This window comes from Lissotriton helveticus, chromosome 7, assembly GCF_964261635.1.
Source record: "Lissotriton helveticus chromosome 7, aLisHel1.1, whole genome shotgun sequence".
Lineage (NCBI taxonomy): Eukaryota > Metazoa > Chordata > Amphibia > Caudata > Salamandridae > Lissotriton > Lissotriton helveticus.
Window position 1 is genome coordinate 1,908,399,606 of NC_136068.1, and position 18,663 is coordinate 1,908,418,268.

The 18,663-nt window shown below is 40.8% G+C and overlaps 1 protein-coding gene across 1 annotated transcript; it reads right to left on the reverse strand.

The window, feature by feature from the left end:
• Positions 1-10,587: 10,587 nt before the first annotated feature.
• LOC144770874 (trypsin-like) lies at positions 10,588-17,621 on the reverse strand. The gene is made up of 5 exons (XM_078655667.1): positions 17,495-17,621; positions 14,883-15,042; positions 13,129-13,382; positions 12,401-12,537; positions 10,588-10,830 (listed from the first exon to the last, which is right to left on the reverse strand). Exons 1-5 carry the CDS (start codon positions 17,532-17,534, stop codon positions 10,681-10,683), a joined length of 741 nt encoding a protein of 246 aa, XP_078511793.1. The 5' UTR covers positions 17,535-17,621; the 3' UTR covers positions 10,588-10,680.
• Between the last annotated feature and the right edge of the window lie 1,042 nt (positions 17,622-18,663).

Here is an 18,663-nt window from a genome sequence, read left to right on the forward strand (position 1 = left end):
GCATCTGGCTGGACTTTCTTCTAACAAGATGATAGTTGGTGAGGTTCTATCACCCTTGGTCCCTCTTGCATAAACGTTAATCAAGTCGATTTGTCCCCCCACCCCTTCTAGGTCCCCTAATATTTAGTCCCAACATGTCTCGACTAGTGCTTGGATGGAGTGTAATCTGGCAACCCAAAGCAATGCTCACATAAATAATCAGACCCCCGGTTCCCACAATGCACATTGCAGGGCCAGAATTGTGCCAGAAGTGGGTACCCTTATCCCATGCATCTTCACAGTATACAACCAATTGCCATGATGAAGCAGGGTGTGCATTAAAATGGGCATCAAAACCACCATGCATGCATGCCAATATTATATCAAGAATTACAAAACTGACAAGTATTATTACCTGCTGCCCCATTTCTGAACCCCTTACCGTAGGTACCACCTATAGTGCAACCTCCAGAAAGGAGCAACATGAGGCAAAGGAGGTCTTTGTTGGTGGCCCTTTTGAGCATGGTGGCATGTTTTGCCGGGGAGTGCTTTTTAGTAGCCCAGCAGTGCTTATCATGAGCATGTGCATCAGTCTTGGAGAGTTTTTGCGAATTTCTAGGAATACTCAAGAGTAGTCTTATTTAAAATTTACGTTGTATGATATTTAGTAAATCTGCATTTTTTTTTTTTTTATTGAAATCAGACATGATGCATTGGAGTACTTTAGAAATGCCAAATTATACATTGGATAAATTGAACAAAATAAGTAAGGGGAACACAAGAAACATATCTTTCTGAAATTATCATTGGGTTGTACTTCCCTACAAGCATGATAAAATCTATTCCTTTACCCAACCCCTTGTCTGTTTCGTTCCTCCATCCAGACAATACGTGGCTTCCAAGCTTTCAAACCTTCTTTTCTAGTTTTTAAGCCTTTACATTTATATAACACAATTTCTTGTTTCCCAATGAAAATTAAACAATTTAGCCAATGATAGTAAATTGGTGGTTCAGAATCCTTCCATACTGTGGCAATCAGAAGGTGTGCTATTGCAAGGCTTAAAAACACAAAATCTCTTTGTGGCGCATCAAATTGGATTGTTACATCAAAGCCGAGTAGCATTAGTGTAGAGGAAATCTTAACATTCCTCCCCAGTGTCTGTATAATAAATGACTCGATTCCCATTTTTAACTTATCTAATTTAACACAGGAATAAAACATATCTATTATGTCAGCTGGTCCAGTTTGACATCTTGGGCAACTATCCGACTCTCTTTTCCCCCAGTTACAAAGCTTCAACGGTGTGTAATATAAATGATATACCGTTTTTTACTGTGCTTTCAGGTTAGATGACATAAACACGTTTTTACCTATTTCCAGCACCTTATCTATATCAACCTCCCCGTCATTTAATTTAGTTGCCCAGTTTGTTTCTGTTCTTTCTAAATCATTAGGGATATTTTTTTGCAATTCCTGATAATAATCTCTTATTCTGCTTTTGGGTTTGCTCATAAACTGAAGTATTGGTATGGGGTCAGAGCTAATACTCTCTTTTGGGAAATCTCTCATAGAGTTCCTAACTTGTAAATATTTAAAGCGTGACTCACTTTGTAGATCATATTTCTATAAACCTGCGCATATCTGAGTTTGCATAAACATATGTCAGCATTACTATCCCCTTTTGTTCCCATTTTCTAGCCATATCATCATATATGTTTGTGTGCAGGAGATAAGAATGCCAGAGTGATGAATATTTGGTGAACCTATTGATCACACATGTCTTCACTATCTTACTCTAGTTTTTAATTGCACAGTCAATACATTTATATCTTTTCTTTTGATATTTTCTTACATCATCTTGACGTTGAAATAGTCCACCTCCGGATTCCCCAATTGCCAGTTCATAAATACTTGGTATTTCCCCCACATAATTTTGGGTCTTCTTATGATAATAAAGAATGCCCAGATTTTGCAGGGTCGTAGCCCAATAGTATAGCTGTATATTAGGAGTGTTCCATCCACCCTGATCAATCGATTGACTCAGAAATTTATAGGCACGTTGAATTTTCTGACAGCTCCAGATAAAATTATGGAACATCCCCCCAATTTTCATTATTTTTTTAGCCAATAATTCTAGGGGGATGGCCCGCATTAAATATAGAATTTTTGCAAAGATCTTCATTTTAATTACATTTATCCTGCCAATTATTGTAAGGTGCAAATGGTCTAATCGTTTAAATTCACTATTGTTTGAGGCCATCACTGGATCTATATTTATTGTCCAGATATCGGCCATTTTTGCAGTCAGGTTAACTCCTAGGTATACTGCAGACTCCTTTACTCGAGGATCATCCACTATACAGTTCAGGGAGCAAATAATTTGCGTCTTTGACCTATTTAGTAGATATCCTGATCTCTTCCCGAATTTTTCTGCCAATCTCTCTACTTCTGCGATTGCTTCTTGTGGGGCTGGTGTTAGCAGGGCAATATCATCGGAGTATGCCAATATTTTTGTCTCATAGTTATGAGAGATTACTGGTTTAATTATAGGGTTCTTTAAAATAAGGGAGATAAAAGGATCAAAATAAAATGCAAAAAGAATTGGGGAACACGGGCAGCCCTGGCGTGTACCTCTTTCTATCTTCAGGTTTTTGGATGTACACAATTATCTGAATCTTGGCATGCGGTTTATAATACATGGCCTGCAATGCTCGTATGAATCCTGGCTCAAAGCTTTTCTCAGCCAATTTATCCCACAGGTAGCTCCAAGCCACCCGATCAAAGGCTTTCTCGGCATCTAGAATGACCATAGCCACCGCTCTTTTCTCTACCTCAGCAATATCTAATATTGATATTGCCCGCCGCATGTGGTCTGTGGTCCCCCGGCCTGGAACAAAGCCGTGCTGCCATGGTGAAATAATTGCAGTAATGTTTTTCTGTAATCGAGTGGCCATGAATTTTGAGTACATTTTTGCAATTAATCCATAATTTAGGTAAATTGGAATCAGAACACGAACAAATAATAAATAATAGAGCTTTGGAAGATATATTATTACAACATCTGTCTAAGATAGCATTGGCTAAAGCCGAAATCAATCAATATTTTCATGAAAAAGTGCCCAAAAGTTCCAGATATATCGCAAGGAGTTATATGAATATGGAGAGACAACTGAGAACGAGACAAAAAAGTGTCAGAAATAATATATCAAAAATGAAAGATTCGAATGGGGTATTGATATCAGATTCGGAGAAGATTGTCAACATTTTTGAAGATTTCTATAGCAAACTATATCATTCAGAACTCTCGATACGGGATCAAGGGGAGCTGGATGATCTAGAAGATATCAATAATTGCGGCATATCCCATCCCAAGATAAGTAGGGAAACGACTCAGGAACTAGATCAGGAAATTACACTAGAGGAAGTACAGCTGGCACTATCTTGTCTCTCATCTGGCAAAGCTGCTGGGCCAGATAAAATCCCAATTCAGCTGTATAAAATTATATCAGCACAAATACTGCCTTTTATCCAAGACCTATTTTATGATGTACAATATCGTGGAATACCCCCAAGATCATGGCAAGATACAGATGTTGTGGTCTTCTTAAAGAAAGACAAACCCCCAGTCCTCCCCTCGTCATATCACCCAATATCACTCATGAACACAGAAGCAGTAAATCTGCATTTCTGCTGGACAAAATATAGTATGTAAATAAATTTGCACTGTTTAACGTGTTTTCTCCAGAGCAAACTATTTTACCCTCTGAAGACACGCCTTAAACTACACACCCATTGTTTTTGTTTGCATTCCCATTGTGTTTCTAGTATAATAAATGCATGTGCTCCATTGCCTTATAGGGTTTTGTCTTTAACTGTTTGGAGGTTGAGAATCTAATATGTTTGTGGCTAACGGCAACCTTATATCCTTAGATACCAACACCTACCCCTGTGAGCTGATTTACCGACACAAAAAGTGTGCCATAGTTTTAGAATTTAAATACCCGTTACTAGTACAAAACCATGACTGAATGTTTGCGTTTGTAAATGGTGCAATGTGTACATCTTTGTTGCACTTATTTCTGGGACTAGCTTAGTGACTTATCCCACTAGCTCAAGTTTTATTTAGTGACGGATGCTGTGTTAGTGCCCCTGGAAGCATTGATTCAGTCCATTTTTGGGTGAGCTGTGAACTTTTTCAAATATCTTGGCTTTCAGGATTTGGACAGTGACTTTGCATATATGATGCCCAATGTTCCCAATCATGCTAATAAATCATTACCGCCCACTGCCAATAACTATAATTGTTAAAGGCTTTTTTCACAAGCAATAAGCCTGAGACACAAGCTCAGGGCCATAATAAGGAAGAGGGCCCTTAACAACTGATAAAGCCCAAAGCCAAAGAGCTAAACTGCTATTATTACATTCCTCTCAACAACTGAGGAATTACTTAAAATAAACAGGGAGAAAAGGAAATACTTGAATAAACCTCATTCGAATTGGATATATTCATTTGAAGCAAGAAATTAAGTTTGCTTCAGGTATAACTAATCATCTATATAAAATCATTTGTTTATATATCCATAGAGTTCTAAAGTTTTAAGCGCTAACACTTGTTTATTCTATTTAGATTTTAAAAGAATCTTTTATCACAAAAACGTTACAATTTTAATTAAGTACATATCAGCGCCTTCTAAAGAGACAATGTAGGGTAATTATATTTGTTTTTCTATTAGTCAAATTAATAAGAACTAAAATTCGAAGAAGTGAGAGTAACAATTAATAAAATATAATCTTTATTTGATTATCCTAGAGGATACTTCTTACCCAGACAACAAATAAAAGGACTTTAGACCATATCTCCGATACGTCATTTGATTACCTAAGTAAGCATTTAGTATCTAGGTTTTCTTTGATCTCACAATATGGGTGAACTTTTCTCTTTGCTCTTGCACACAGGTGATCCAGGACCTCTTATCTTTTTTATCGTCTATAGCTCACGTTTATTATCCACCTTTATCTTATTTTTCTTTGGACCTAAAGAATAGGAAACCCGTTAATGCCTTCTAAAATACACACTGGGTAGGTGATGGCCATCTCACTTTGCAATGTGTCAGGAACTGCAGTGTAACTCATATATTATGTTTTAGGCATATAAGTGTGGCTTTTCCTGACGAAGACGCAGTTTGCGCCAAAAATGCCAAAACGCGCATTGAAGAAAAGTATTCTGTCTGCCGCAACTAATAGATACAAAGGACTAGATATGTGAAATATTGATTTTTAACCTGTAATAAATCATTGTTTTTAATGAGAAAGAATTGTTATTGTATATCTTTAACTGAATGTTACACTGAGTTCATAGAAACGTACTGATAAGGACTGCATCCTTCCCTTGCTTAATTCTTCTCTCCTTTCCGGGACGGTACCCAGCTCCTTCAAGGAGGCCGTTCTGGTGCCTCTGTTGAAGAAGCCTGGAGCCGATCCTGCCGTCCCGGCAAACTATCGTCCTATCTCTCTTCTACCCTTCTTTTCTAAAATCTTGAAAGCCCATGTCACTGCCTGTCTCTCTAGGTTCATCGAGAGTTCTAACTTTCTCGAAGCTAACTAGGCCGGTTTCCGACCTGGTCACTCTACAGAGACTGTGATCCTGGTCGTCCTGGACACCTTGAGAGACGGAGCTGACAAGGGTACCCCCCAGGCCTTGGTACTATTAGATCTGTCGGCCGCCTTCGACACGGTGGACCATAACATCCTCCTCAAACGTGTGGAACAGGCTGGCATCCAGGGCCTGGCGCTGGCATGGGTCAAATCCTTCCTCACTGGGAGATCTCAGACCCTCAGCCTAGGCACATTTAGGGCTCCCAGGGAGCACCTGCCTTGTGGGGTCCCCCAGGGCTCCTCTCTATCCCCCCTTCTCTTTAATCTCTATCTTCGTCCTCTTCTTTTTTCTCTGAGGCAGTGGGACGTCACCGTCTTTAATTACGCGGACGACCTGCAACTCATCTTTTCTTTAAACTCTCCCTCTGCTATTCCCAATTTCCAGGCAGTCATGTCCCATATCCTTCAGTGGATGTGTCAGAACCAGCTTAAACTGAACCCAGGAAAGACGGAGCTCCTCCTGCCTGGTAAGAGCGCTGCCCACTGGGATCCACATTTCTGGCCGGCAGAACTTGGCCCCCCTCCTATCCCGGTGGCCTCGGTGAAAAGCCTCGGGGTCACCATTGACGCTGGGATATCTCTCGGGCCTCAGGTGGGGACGGTGGTCTCCTCCTGCATGTTCCAGCTGCGCAGGATTAGGAAGGTGGCTTACCTCCTCACCCCTGATGCTCTGTTGCAAGTTATCATGGCCCTCGTCCTCTCCCGCCTGGATTTTTCGAATTCCATCTATCATGGTTTGCCTAAATGTTCCATCTATAGGCTGCAAATCATTCAAAACCAGGCGGCGAGACTGGCCCTCGGGATACCGAAATGGCAGTCTGCCAAACCCCTTCTCATCAAATTGCACTGGCTCCCTGTAAGCCTAAGGGCAGCCTTCAAGCTTGGCTGCCTTATTTTTAAGTCTCTCTCTGGCTCTTGCCCCGCTTTCCTGAAATCCCTCATTCGGCCCTATTGCCCTTCACGTAACCTCAGATCATCACACTTACACCTCTTGGTTGTCCCTTCTATTAAACTCTGTAGATCTGGTGGTCGGAGATTCGCCTACCTTGGCCCCAAATTTTGGAACTCCCTTCCTCTCTCAGTTAGGATTTCTAACACTCTCATCCAATTCCGCAAATCACTAAAAACCTGGCTTTTTCCACAATCTAGCTAAAGTCCCTCTGTTTCTTTCAGCATCCAATCAGCGCCAGGAAACTCACGGTGACAGTGCGCTTTATAAGCACCCCCTTAACATAACAAATATAGATTCGTAACAGCTACTAAAAGTTTTAATTGCCTAGGGATATACAATACACTGAGAAAGGAAAAGACAAACATTGGTCTATAAGATCCTATATAATATATATACCATTAGAGGGCATGAGCCACTTTTTTATTTTTAATGGAGTCACCAGTATTTCAATGTTCTAATATATAATTATAGCCCACTTGATGGTACAGTAATGGTATATTGCCTATACACCTCTGCCTCACAAGTAGTTTAAATAGGGGCCAGGGCTTGTAGGTCAGTCCATTTAATTTCTGCTCTTATTTCATGTGTATGGATTTGTTTTTGTTATGGATTTCTTTTTACGTTTTGAGTGCAAACACATGGACTGTTTTTTTTCATTGTAACTTTTTATTTTAGCTATTACTTTTGCACATTTTTCACCTATTACACATTTGTGAAAAAAAACAATAGAAACATTGCTGGATTGCCAAGGCCAGAGTTATAGACTTTGCCAATGTGTGTTTACTTTGTTGTGTTTAAGATGTTGAACATGCCAATTTGTATGTATCATTTGCACATTTCTGCCTGGTCATATAAAGACATTTTTAAGTTCTAAAGAATCTCTGTAAAATCAAAACTTACAAGCATCCAAGTGGAAAGTGAGATATGTTCATTGTGACAACTGTCAGTTGAAAAGTTAAACACCCTGGGTGTGTAGATCCATGTGATGAAAAGACAAACATTTATGGTCAAATAGTACAAGTGAAAGTATGTACACTTTATAGGTTATGTATATCCTTGTGATAAAAAGACAAATATTTACTGTCAGATAGTACACGTGAAAGTGTGTACACTTTATAGAGTGTATATATTATGTGAAAAAAAGATAAACTTTTCCTCTCAATTAGTAAAAGAGAGCATGGGTTTACTTTGTTCACCCCATGTTGGCCGGGTATGCCCGGATGTGGGTACCCTTGCTCACTTTGCCACTGGATTCAAGCTAGCCTGGCTGATGAAGGGTGTTAGCCAGAAACCGGTCCCAGTATGCTTGTTTCCGGTTCAGGGAAGACCTGGTTTGGCAGTTCGTGCTGAACTGTTCCAATGAGGCCCAGGGTCAAGACTGATATGCATATAGCTTGGTCTGAACTGAGGTAACGAAATGAGCTAAAGAATGATGATGGATTCACCCCAGATCTGTGACTCGGGGTGAGTGTCTGAAAAGTTTCAGTGCTCCATCCATCATCTCCTTGTGTTTGCTTTGTTCCTCCTGAGTTGGCAGGATATGCCCAGACATGGTTCCCTTGCTCACTTTGCCCCTGGATTTAAGCTAGCCTGGCTGATGAAGTGTGTTAGCCAGAAACCGGTCCCAGAATGCTTGTTTCTGGTACAGGGTAGACCTGACTTGGCAGTCCAGCTGGTCTGTTCCCATGCGGCACAGGGGCAAGACTGATTTGCATAAAGCTGGGTCTGACCTGAGGTGACAAAGTGAGCTAAAGAATGATGATTGTTTCAACCCAGATCTGTGACTGAGCGTGAATGTCTGAACAGTTTCAGCGCTCCGTCCATCATCTCCTTGTGTCTGATGTGTACGTTTTATAGCGTATGCATATCCATGTGATGAAAAGACAAACACTTGGGGGCTGATTACGATGAGGCACGGAAAGCCGGAAGAACGCAGTTCAGAGGCTTTCCGAGCCTCATCATGGTTTCAAAACCAAAAGCCTCATTACAATGGAGCCCGTCTACCAGTCGGAACCGGCATGTAATCCCTATGGATGGCGTTTTAAGCCGTCTGTATTCAGATGCTCAGTTTCCAACAGGCTTTCCATGCCGGACATGAAATGTCTGTCAGAAAGCGAGTTCAAGGGCTAGCAGGGCCTCCCTCTTCCTGTAGCCACCGGTTATGGGCCAAGGGGGCATGTATGGTGCACGCCCTGTTGTCCCCTGCACCGCCTACCACGCGTTGCATGGATGACCACAGAAATTCCAGTTTCTGTATGTGAGCTTGTGCTGCAGCCTGTTTCTGACTGCAGCACAAGCTCCCATACAGAAAGGGAGCTTGCAACCGCACCATGTGAGGTTGCATCATAATTCAAACGTTGGGACTGGCGACTGGAGATCGGTCGGTCCAGTATAGGTGACGGTGTCCTGATAAGGCCCTTACTGTCACATACTGCATGAGGAAATATGTACACTATGTACGGTGCATAAAACGTGGTAAAAAGCTAAATATAAGTATTTGCACGTTTACATTCAAGGCAAAAAGCAAAGTATAAAATTATCGGCTTTCAGGAGTTGAAGTAATGTCTACATACTTCTGACATTGCAACAAAAATAAACATAATTTTGATGCACTGGCTCTAAACTGATCTTGTGGCATACCTTTCATTGGTAGTTCCTTGATGAAAGTATCTGGAAAAACCCACACGCACATTTTCGATTCCACAAGGCGGAACACTATCCAATAGGCTCCAAATTTAGAATAGCACATTAAGTCTCCTATAAAATTAAATTAGATAGTAGTCTGCCATATTCAGTGCAGCCAAATGACCCATGATTTGTTTGCTGCTTTAGACAAGCCTCTAGTAGTGCTTCCTTTTACCATATGCATTTTTGGAGTCCTTCTCATTCTACAATGCAGTGATATTTTATGGCATCTATCAGGGAGCGATGATTTCACTGCTACTTTTAACTTTGTATCTGAGGAGTGCAGAATCTTTAAATATAGCTGTGGCCATTCCTTAAATGAGAAGCTGACTTTTCTGGCACTTGAATAACTTCAGCCCTGGCTGCCAGTGGATGGATCCATCATATTAACGCTGAACCTTCTGAGGCCAGCTCATCTTCGACTTGGACAGGATTTGTACTTCACAGATGTAGGGGCTTTCACTCAAATTTGCTAAAGGATGCAGAGTCTGGGGCGCATTCTGAGTTTTTTCAGTAGGTAGGTCACATTTTAGTGACAATTTTGTAAGAAACGAGTTATATATGCTGAAGGTTGTATTTTTGACATATGCAGTCACAGGACTGTCTGTTTCACTTTGTTACCAGGATGTGCGGAACCTTTGAGTATAGATGTGGTGAGTCCACAGTGAGCAGCGGAATTCCACCACACTGAGGCAGAACCTTCTGCTGCCCTAGGATCCTGGATTTGGTTGTGATGCTGGGCTGCACAGCAGTGGATTATCTGCTCAAAAATGGCTTGGCTCTGGGAGCCATTCTTTCTATTATACTTGGAACCTAAATCAGCATTTAGGAAAAATTCTGGTAGGAAAGATTTATGATAGATGAAGGTTGTCCTTTTGGCACTTACAGTCACATAATTAGTCATGTTTCTTAAACTGTTAGATGATGAGGGAGCACAGGGTTGCCTGAGGCCAGTGTGTTTGATGTGGCTGGAGAGGGATGTCCTAATATTTTTCACTCACTCATAAATGAACTCAATATTCCAGTCATTCATCTCAGGACCAAGTTACTCATTATTCTGCCATCCAGCCAATCAATAATTTACTGATTCATCTCTGTATTCATTCATCCATACATTCACCTACCAATTCAGTCATTCTTCCATTAGTCTATACGCTCAGACAAATTCACCAATCAGTGAAGAAGCACTTCCCCATATACAATTCAAGGCCTATTGACTTTGCCAATGCTTGTTTTGCCTGGAGGGTATATTTGAATTAATGTTATCAATTTATATGCAGGAAGGACTAGCTAAAAGAAAATAGATAAACATCAGTTTTTATTCCATGATTTATTTTTCCTCCACAGCAGTACAGAGTCAAATCAAGAAGTCAAATTCTGTGAGCATCGTCTCAGGTAGGAAATGTTCTTAGTTTGAATTAACAGTGCTCTGAATCCAGTTGACGTAGTTGCACACCTTGGTGTAAACTCCTGGGTAGTTTCTCTGAGCGCAGCCGATGCCCCAAGAGACAACACCCTGGAGCTGACCATTGCAGACCACTGGGCCACCGGAATCACCCTGAAAAAAAGAAGGCAATGCTCATAGATGGTTGAATTGAGAATACTATCTGCAAGTGGAGACTAATACATGCAATAAAGTCAACCTCATTGCAGTACTCTGAAAGAACACGATAAAGAAATCACAACTTGTAGCTATCATAATATGTGATTAATGGCTGTTAGCATAATATTCTGTTGTATGTGTTCTGAAATAGTTATTATTGCTTTGGTTGTTAAATCCCTTTTTAGCCAAATGCACCTTTCCTAAGGGTTCTACCATAACCCACCGCACGTGACATAGCATTGTGTATGGAAACCCAATCACTTCCTATAATTGATTTGTAATGCAATTGGCACATTTTTGCATTTATTTATTTGATAAGAATGTTGACTTGATTGCAGACTACATCAGTAAAGGGTCCCCAAGATGCTTGAGGGATAGATAAGTCAACAGACATCAGTATTGTATCCAGGTTTGGAGACTAGTTAGCGGTGCTACTGCCCTGTGTTACTGTGATACTGAGGAATGTTAAAGGGGGTTCTCTTCAACTCATAGAATATAGGTCATCATAGTGATTTTAAAGGTACTGCAGGGATCAGAGAGATAAAGTCTATAGCGGGGCTTTCCTGTACTGAGGAGACAGTCGGGCACCTAGTAGAAGTGAGGCAATGTGATTTGAAGCCTGAAGGATTGGAAGAGGCATAAAGAGAGAGATGGTCTAAATAAAATCAAGAGAAATGTGGAAAAGATCTGAACTCTAGCTCTGGACCTTTTGGAGGGACATGATGTGTGTGAAGGAGGAGAAAATGTAGATGGTTGAAAAGAATAGGGATCGCAATTGCAAATCTTTGTCAAATGGTTTTAGTTGAAACTATGCTGGAAGGTGAGGTGCACTGCAGCAAATGTCCTCTTTTTATGGCACAAAATCCCCACGGAATGTGAACAGCACCTTACGCCCTCTTGGATCCCAACCCAGATTCCAGACACAATGTTCTTGTTAAATGATGTTGTATAATATATATCTGTGCTTCCCATAGTAAGTCAGCTTCACTGGGGAGGAATGTGAATGCATCCCAAGGCCTTGTTCAGTCTGCATTGATGCATTCCATGCACACTGTGTCAAAACTAGAGACAACTTTATCAGCCGGAGTACCATTGCAGATTCAGTCCTTCCTCAACTCCTCCCAACACTACCCTCATTTTTTTTTCTTCTACTAAATTAATTGTCTTTATTATGTTTCTAAATATTCCTCTCTCCTTCCAGCCATTTTCTTCTCCCCGAATCAAAACCCTAGAGTAGGACTCCATATTCTGCACAAGTGCACTTATGCCTTGGACTCTTCTTGGTAACACAAAGGCATATTTTACTGTGCCCGGAAAGGGACAATCACTTAAAGAGGCAGACAAATAAATGTTGAATATTACCTTGGAATATGATTTAGGAGTTTACCCACTGTTGAGTTCTGTCTATAAATTAGTTATTACTCCAGTTCCTATGAGCTGGATCTACCACAGATCCAACCATGTTGTGCAATGAAATACATACATTGTAGTGGTGCAGTGTGAAATACATTAGACTGTCACATACCTGGCAAGAGTCCTTTCCGCCTTCAAGATATCCTGCGCAGAACATGTTGTTGGTGATCTGTCCTGGGTAGGAGCTGGTGCATTGGCTGGTGGTCAGGATTGGGGCATTCAGGCACTGCAGGGTGTTGGGGTAGTTTGCTATTGAAAAGTGAAAAATGAATTCATTCATATTGGCAATAGATATATAATGATTTATGACCTGAACAACACATTTCCTACTGTAAATTATATTGAGAATAATAACTGCACAAGAAAACATGTAAACAATCAAGATAATAAAATGCCTTGTGGAGAGACCTTCAGGATTTGATATTGTGCATTACAGTAAATTGAGGGACATTTTGTATCCCTTTTTACCATTTCCTCAAGCCTTTTGGCAGAGCTCAGAACCAGCAGAAATGCAGTACACAAAGAGGTTAATTTTTATTATCATTAATATTATCCTGTCATACGTCTTTTGCTAATGTAGGGTGGCATTCATTACCCAGACACCTAAAAGGTGAATGAACTTCACATTTAAAGACTAAACACATTCTATTGCATGTTGATCTGACTTAATTGGAACTGGGAACCAATAATGTGTGGCTTCTCTGGGATGAATCCTGGCCCTGAGCATTGCTCAAATGAATTATCTGTAAGGTACTGACCTGCCATTTATGAGTGACATGCACATCACCCCCCACCTTAAGTTCTTGTTAAAGATAAATCCTTGGCTCCTTGACTACTTACAGCCACTGCCAGACATGTTGCCCCATCCTGAGATCAGACACTGGGTTCCAGTTGCAGCACAGCCTGACGGTAGGGCGACGGCCTTGACGTAGCTGTTGAGAGTCGCGGCTCTGGACAGCTTGATCAGCATGATGTCATTGTCCAGGTTCCTGGAGCTGTAGTTGGGATGTCTGATGACCTTGGTGGAATCAATGAACTGTTCAGTTCCTTCATTTGATGCAATGTTGTGCTCCCCAAGTCTCACATTGATACGCCTGGAAAAAGAACCAAATGTAATATTGCCTTTTAATTCTTTATGGCCAAAGCTTCTGTTTTATATGTTAAATCATTTAGTTGGCATGAAAACATTTCTTTTATTTCCATGTATTCACCTGGGTATGTTGCTAATTAAGGTAAGAGCAAGCAGCACCCTCTCCTGGGTCATGGTGCTTGTTTGTTATGTGAAAATTAAGGAGTTGAGTATAAGGCATATCAAGGCTTAGTTTATGTCTCTTAAATAGTAAACCTCTTGCACACAATGTCAAGTGTTTGAGTCTTTTTTATGTCTCTTAAATACTATGACTTTTTCACACAATGTCAAGTGTTTGAGACATCAAGTGTTCAATGGGGAGCCCCAAGAAAGCACCCATTGCAGTCAGCCCTGGCTTCCCATCTGCATAGGCATAACTGACAATTGCAAAGCAGGGTTTGCTCCTCCTGTTTGTCTCCCACCACAAGCCCAGGCTCGCTTCTAGCCATGACAGGAGATTGAGTCCTCAGTTTACTGTCAGACTCTGATCACCTGATATCCAAAGGGAACTGCTGTCTTTGAAAGCCTTATAATTGTTCTCTCACCAATTTGTCAGTGATTGCCTCAATCTGCTGGCTGGGCGCTCAAATGTGGCTTCCCCGATTGGCTCAAGAAACCTACTAACAAGAGTGTGTGTTCCTAGTGAGTTGGTCAGATTTGTTCACTTGCCATCTGGAGCCTGAAAAAATGTCAGTCGGTGTCCTCATCTGGACATTGCTGGCCTTGCAACAGTATTAGTGAAATATGTTCATATATCAGGCATTCTTTATACTTGAATGGCACCACTACACCCTTCAAATCCCAAGGAGTATATGCAATTATTTTCTATTTCCATTCCACTGTCCAGCCATGAAATGTGTGCATGTGCAATGGGTATTACAGAAGGGGGCATACAAGCATCAGCAGCCATTGCTACAACACGGAAGAGCCCCCGAGCACAGAAGCATCCAAAAAATACCCAATAAAGCCAAATTCTTACCAGAGTGCTTATAGCCACTTGAAGGGTTTGCCCTTTGGCTAAAACCATGGCCTTTAAACATGAGCTCTTCTAGTTTAGTTTGAATAATTATACCCATAATCTCAACTATTGACTGCCCCAAAGAATATGTTTGAAGGTTCCAGGTTAGAATAAAAAAGAGGTGACATGGCTCAAAGCGGGAAAAAAAAGAGCTGCTGTAGGCCAATAATTGAATTGAATTATTTTAATAACAAACATTGGGTTTGCCCCCCTTTCCTCAGAGACTCAATGAAGCAAAATAACTTTGTGCCCTCACTCTTGGGCAGCTTCCATATGTGCTGATTTTTAGTATAATCTAGATCGGTTTATCAGGCGTGGACCTGCTGTTGTTAATGAAACTGAAATTGTCTTACATTCAGCTTGGTTGATTGCTTTCTTGCAAGATTAACTCACTGGGAGTGTATAACCCAGCCAATAGCATGCATGGCTAAACTTCAGTGAACTTACGATTGGTAGCAGTGAGCAGCTGACACGACCCATTGGCTGTTGATGAGGGACCCGCCGCAGAAATGGTAGCCGACATTCAGGGACACCTGGTAGGGGAGAGCGTTCTTCCCACAAGTGTAGCCCCCAACAATTTTATCATCATCATCGACGGGGAAAGCAGCTGAAAGAGAGGCAAGAAAGACACTGAAGGTAAATCAATGTATAAAATACTCCATTCGGTGATGTATACACAATCACCAACACCAACAATGATGAAGAGGTGATCAATTCAAAATTATCAAAATCCTACTACACTTTTCTTAAATATCAGATTCTGTTGGATAAACATGTGTGAGACAGATCTTTAAATTTTGAATGTTACTAGAGTTAATGTGCATATTTTTGGGTCAATTTGAAAACCTGACTGAATTTAACTCTCCAAAGGGTTAAAAAATTCCAAGCAAAATTGTTACAATATGTTTCTGAATGGATGTGTCCTAGCAACCTGGGGGCTTATTTACAAGCCCCTTGCACTGCCTTGGCGTCTCTTTTTTATGATACTCCGGCAGTGCAGAGTGAAGACGCATATATGCTAGGCCCCACAAAGCCACTTCACATGGTTCTTCATGACCTCGCAGACATAGTGTAAGGCAACGCAGCGCAAGTTGCTTTGTTGCGATATACTGCGTCAAGGAGGCATTTATGGGTATTGCAGTGGATTTTCCAATGCAACACCCACAGGTTTTGACACATTAGCAGATTAACAAGGAATTGAACATCTGGGAATGTGGCAAAACTGTAAGCCTACCCATTGGAGATGTAGAGAGAAATATATCTTTATTATCTATATTTGTGCTGCACAAAAACAATCCTGCCAACAACGCAGACACCCTTGCACCATGGTGTAAGGGTCCCTGCGTTAGTGCTAGGCAGCAAATTGTGCGCTGGCGCTGTCTGAAAGGACAGGAATTTGCTGTATCTCGTAAATACGGTGCATTCCTGCCCTATCGATTTGGCAAAAAAAACATCCGGGCCTGCCCTACACCAATTCATTGTAAATGATGCCCTAAGTGCATAAAAAGACACAATAAGCTACACATTTTAGTACACTGCTGCGGTAACTATAATGTGATGTCCTGAAAGCATCAGCAAACGTGCTGCCCAGAAATATCACCATAGAAAGAACAAACGCTATATTGGTAAGAGTTTTTGGATAAAAGTCTCTTATTGCATCAATTCTCCTTGTCTCGTTCATAGTCTTGCAATGCAACAGGCCTATTGGTTTTCTTAAGTCTAATTTAAGCTAAGCTGAAAAGTGATAACCCTAGAAAAAATAATACCTGCATTTCAAATGTGAATCCATCTATTCATTTTATTTATCTACTCTTTGTAATCAATTGTTTCTTTAACATTACATACAAAACAGCATTTCTCACTTTTTAAAGGCAATGTTATGAATGTTTGGTAGTTAAGTTATTAAACTCTGCTTCTCCAAATATTCTAAAGAGTCTTGGCTTGTGCTTTGGAAATGTTTTTGGCCTAGGTAGGAAACATCTAAAGAAAACGAGCAACAAACAAGTTGCCATCATATACATAGGGATGATTAACAGCTATCACCACAATTTATATGCTGAGAACATTTAGAAAAAAAAATGGTATCAAAGAGCACAAAAAGCTGCTCTTCAGCATTCTCATATTGCATAAAAACAAAAACCCCTCCAACCTATATTCTACAATGGCCAAATATTAAAGAATAAATCATATTTTTAAAATAAAGAGGAGAATAATCACAAACATTCACCAGTGAAAGTTAGCATGCCTAGTCTGTAAACTCAGAGGCGCTTCTAATGCTGGACACCCACTGACATGGATAAACAACTGTTTGTTCATTCAACGTAGGTGATTGGGTGAAGGTATGATCAAGTCAAATGGAACCAAAACTGCCAGTGAGGGATGCACCACAGGTGTGTGACTCCCAGTAATTGCAAACTAATCACTATTTTAAAGGGACTGTAGAGAATGAGGTCTGAACCATTCTTAAAGAAGCTGTTGCAATTTTTGATTAATATAGGTTTGTTTACATTGATTCACCAACATGAAACTCAGTAATGTTTCATGGTATTCACCGGTACACTAAATCACTCAAACCAGTTTAATGGCGTGTGGTGATGGCCTTTAATAACTTGGTGAGTCGTAATAATGAATCTAGTGTACCAATCAGAAGAGCAGGTAACACTGTCCAGGACTCCTGACCACTGTACGCTCCATAAAGTGGAGGTGGCCTTGAGTGGCATGTGCAGGTGCCAGTTTTCGGTCCATGGACACAGAGTTGGATCTCGATAACTTCCGATGTGCCTGCTGATCCCCATCGGGGATCCATGGATTGTCAAATTTGACCTACACCCTTCACTCATGAGTAGTGATGAACTCACAACAACATATTGAGCAAAAATGTGAAAAGAGCCATTCAGAATAGCAGGCCACACATTCCAAGACTCCTGAACCCTTTAAACATTGGTGAGGTGCAGATTGGGAAAATTGACCTCCACCAATATGGGGAGAAAAACCTGCCTTTTGAGAGTGGATTGATGAAGCTATCTACCCAAGTGACATGTGCTGTAATGCTAACTCACCAGCAGCCCCCAGGAGGGCACAGATCAGAAGGAACTTCATGGTTGTCCAGTGAGTGCTCGCAGAGTGACTTCTCTGATGGAGAGTCGGATATTTATACCCAGCCAGACCCAGCTTTATCTGCTTCTTTCCAAGGCTACTTCTATTTTTGGTTGAGGCAGGTGATGATATGGAAAGAAAATGTGTATAATGTACTGAAGTTCATTGAAGAACAAGATCAATAGGTTAATGATTTAGTCGTATGTTTTCCCTCAAACTGTGTCCTTCATTTAATCATCATCAAGTGACTGCACACCAGGCGCTCACCATGCACAGAGGAGCTGCAGTGAACATGGGAACTGGGCACAGCGGATGGCAATAAGTGCACAGATAGGAAGGAGGAGAACCCATGGTCTCTTCTAAGTCTAAAAAGTAATGAGGCAAAGCACTAAACAGTGGAATAAGATTTAGATCAGGGCTCAGCCATTCATAATAAGTTATTCAAAACACATCTCTCAATATTCCTCAATATTCCATTCAGTGTCTGGCTCTCAAACACCAGCCCCCCCTTCAAAAGGCAAAATATTAGCAAGATGAGAGTGATCAATATTTTAGTGACTTCCCAAAAAACTGGTGTTAGAAGACATGAATATAGCTGTAGATCAAAACTGAGCATGTGTATCTGCTCATACTAGCACACACATGTATATAACAAGCATTGGCAAAGCCAATGCTTTTACTCATGCTGTACTTTCGGCATGACTACTGATCAGCATGGCTGAAAGTGGAAGAAAAAAGTTTTTACAAAAATGCAATGCCATGGTCAATGTTGGCAGTGTGATGGCACTTTTTTTAAAACTTACAACCATATGGCTCAGCAGATGTGCTACTCTACAACATTATCTAGGGGTAGCGTACTCCACATTAACAATTATCCACAGATATATGGGAAACCCTCATTGCATACAGTGTTCAATTTCTATACAGCTGTTCAGAGAAAGTCAAGTTCCTAACAATACTGAACGTCTGTTCCAAAACGAATGCCCTTCAATGGACAGCTTTTATCTGTATTAAACCCCTGACAGTCACTAAACCTACATTGAGAAATGAAGTTAATATGTGTAGAGAAGTGGGTAGTGCAAACAGTATTCACTCAATGGAGACAGTTTACCAGTAGCACACTGCACTGTTT

Bases quoted from the DNA above. Each gene is read 5' to 3' on its own strand.
- LOC144770874 (XM_078655667.1), bottom strand. From the start codon at position 17,534: ATGAAGTTCCTTCTGATCTGTGCCCTCCTGGGGGCTGCTG. The intron at 12,538-13,128 runs GTAAGTAGTCAA...ACTTTTCAATAG, and splicing joins CAACATGTCTGGCAGTGGCT to CAAACTACCCCAACACCCTG. The intron at 10,831-12,400 runs GTATGTGACAGT...TCTTTTTTTCAG, and splicing joins GCGGAAAGGACTCTTGCCAG to GGTGATTCCGGTGGCCCAGT.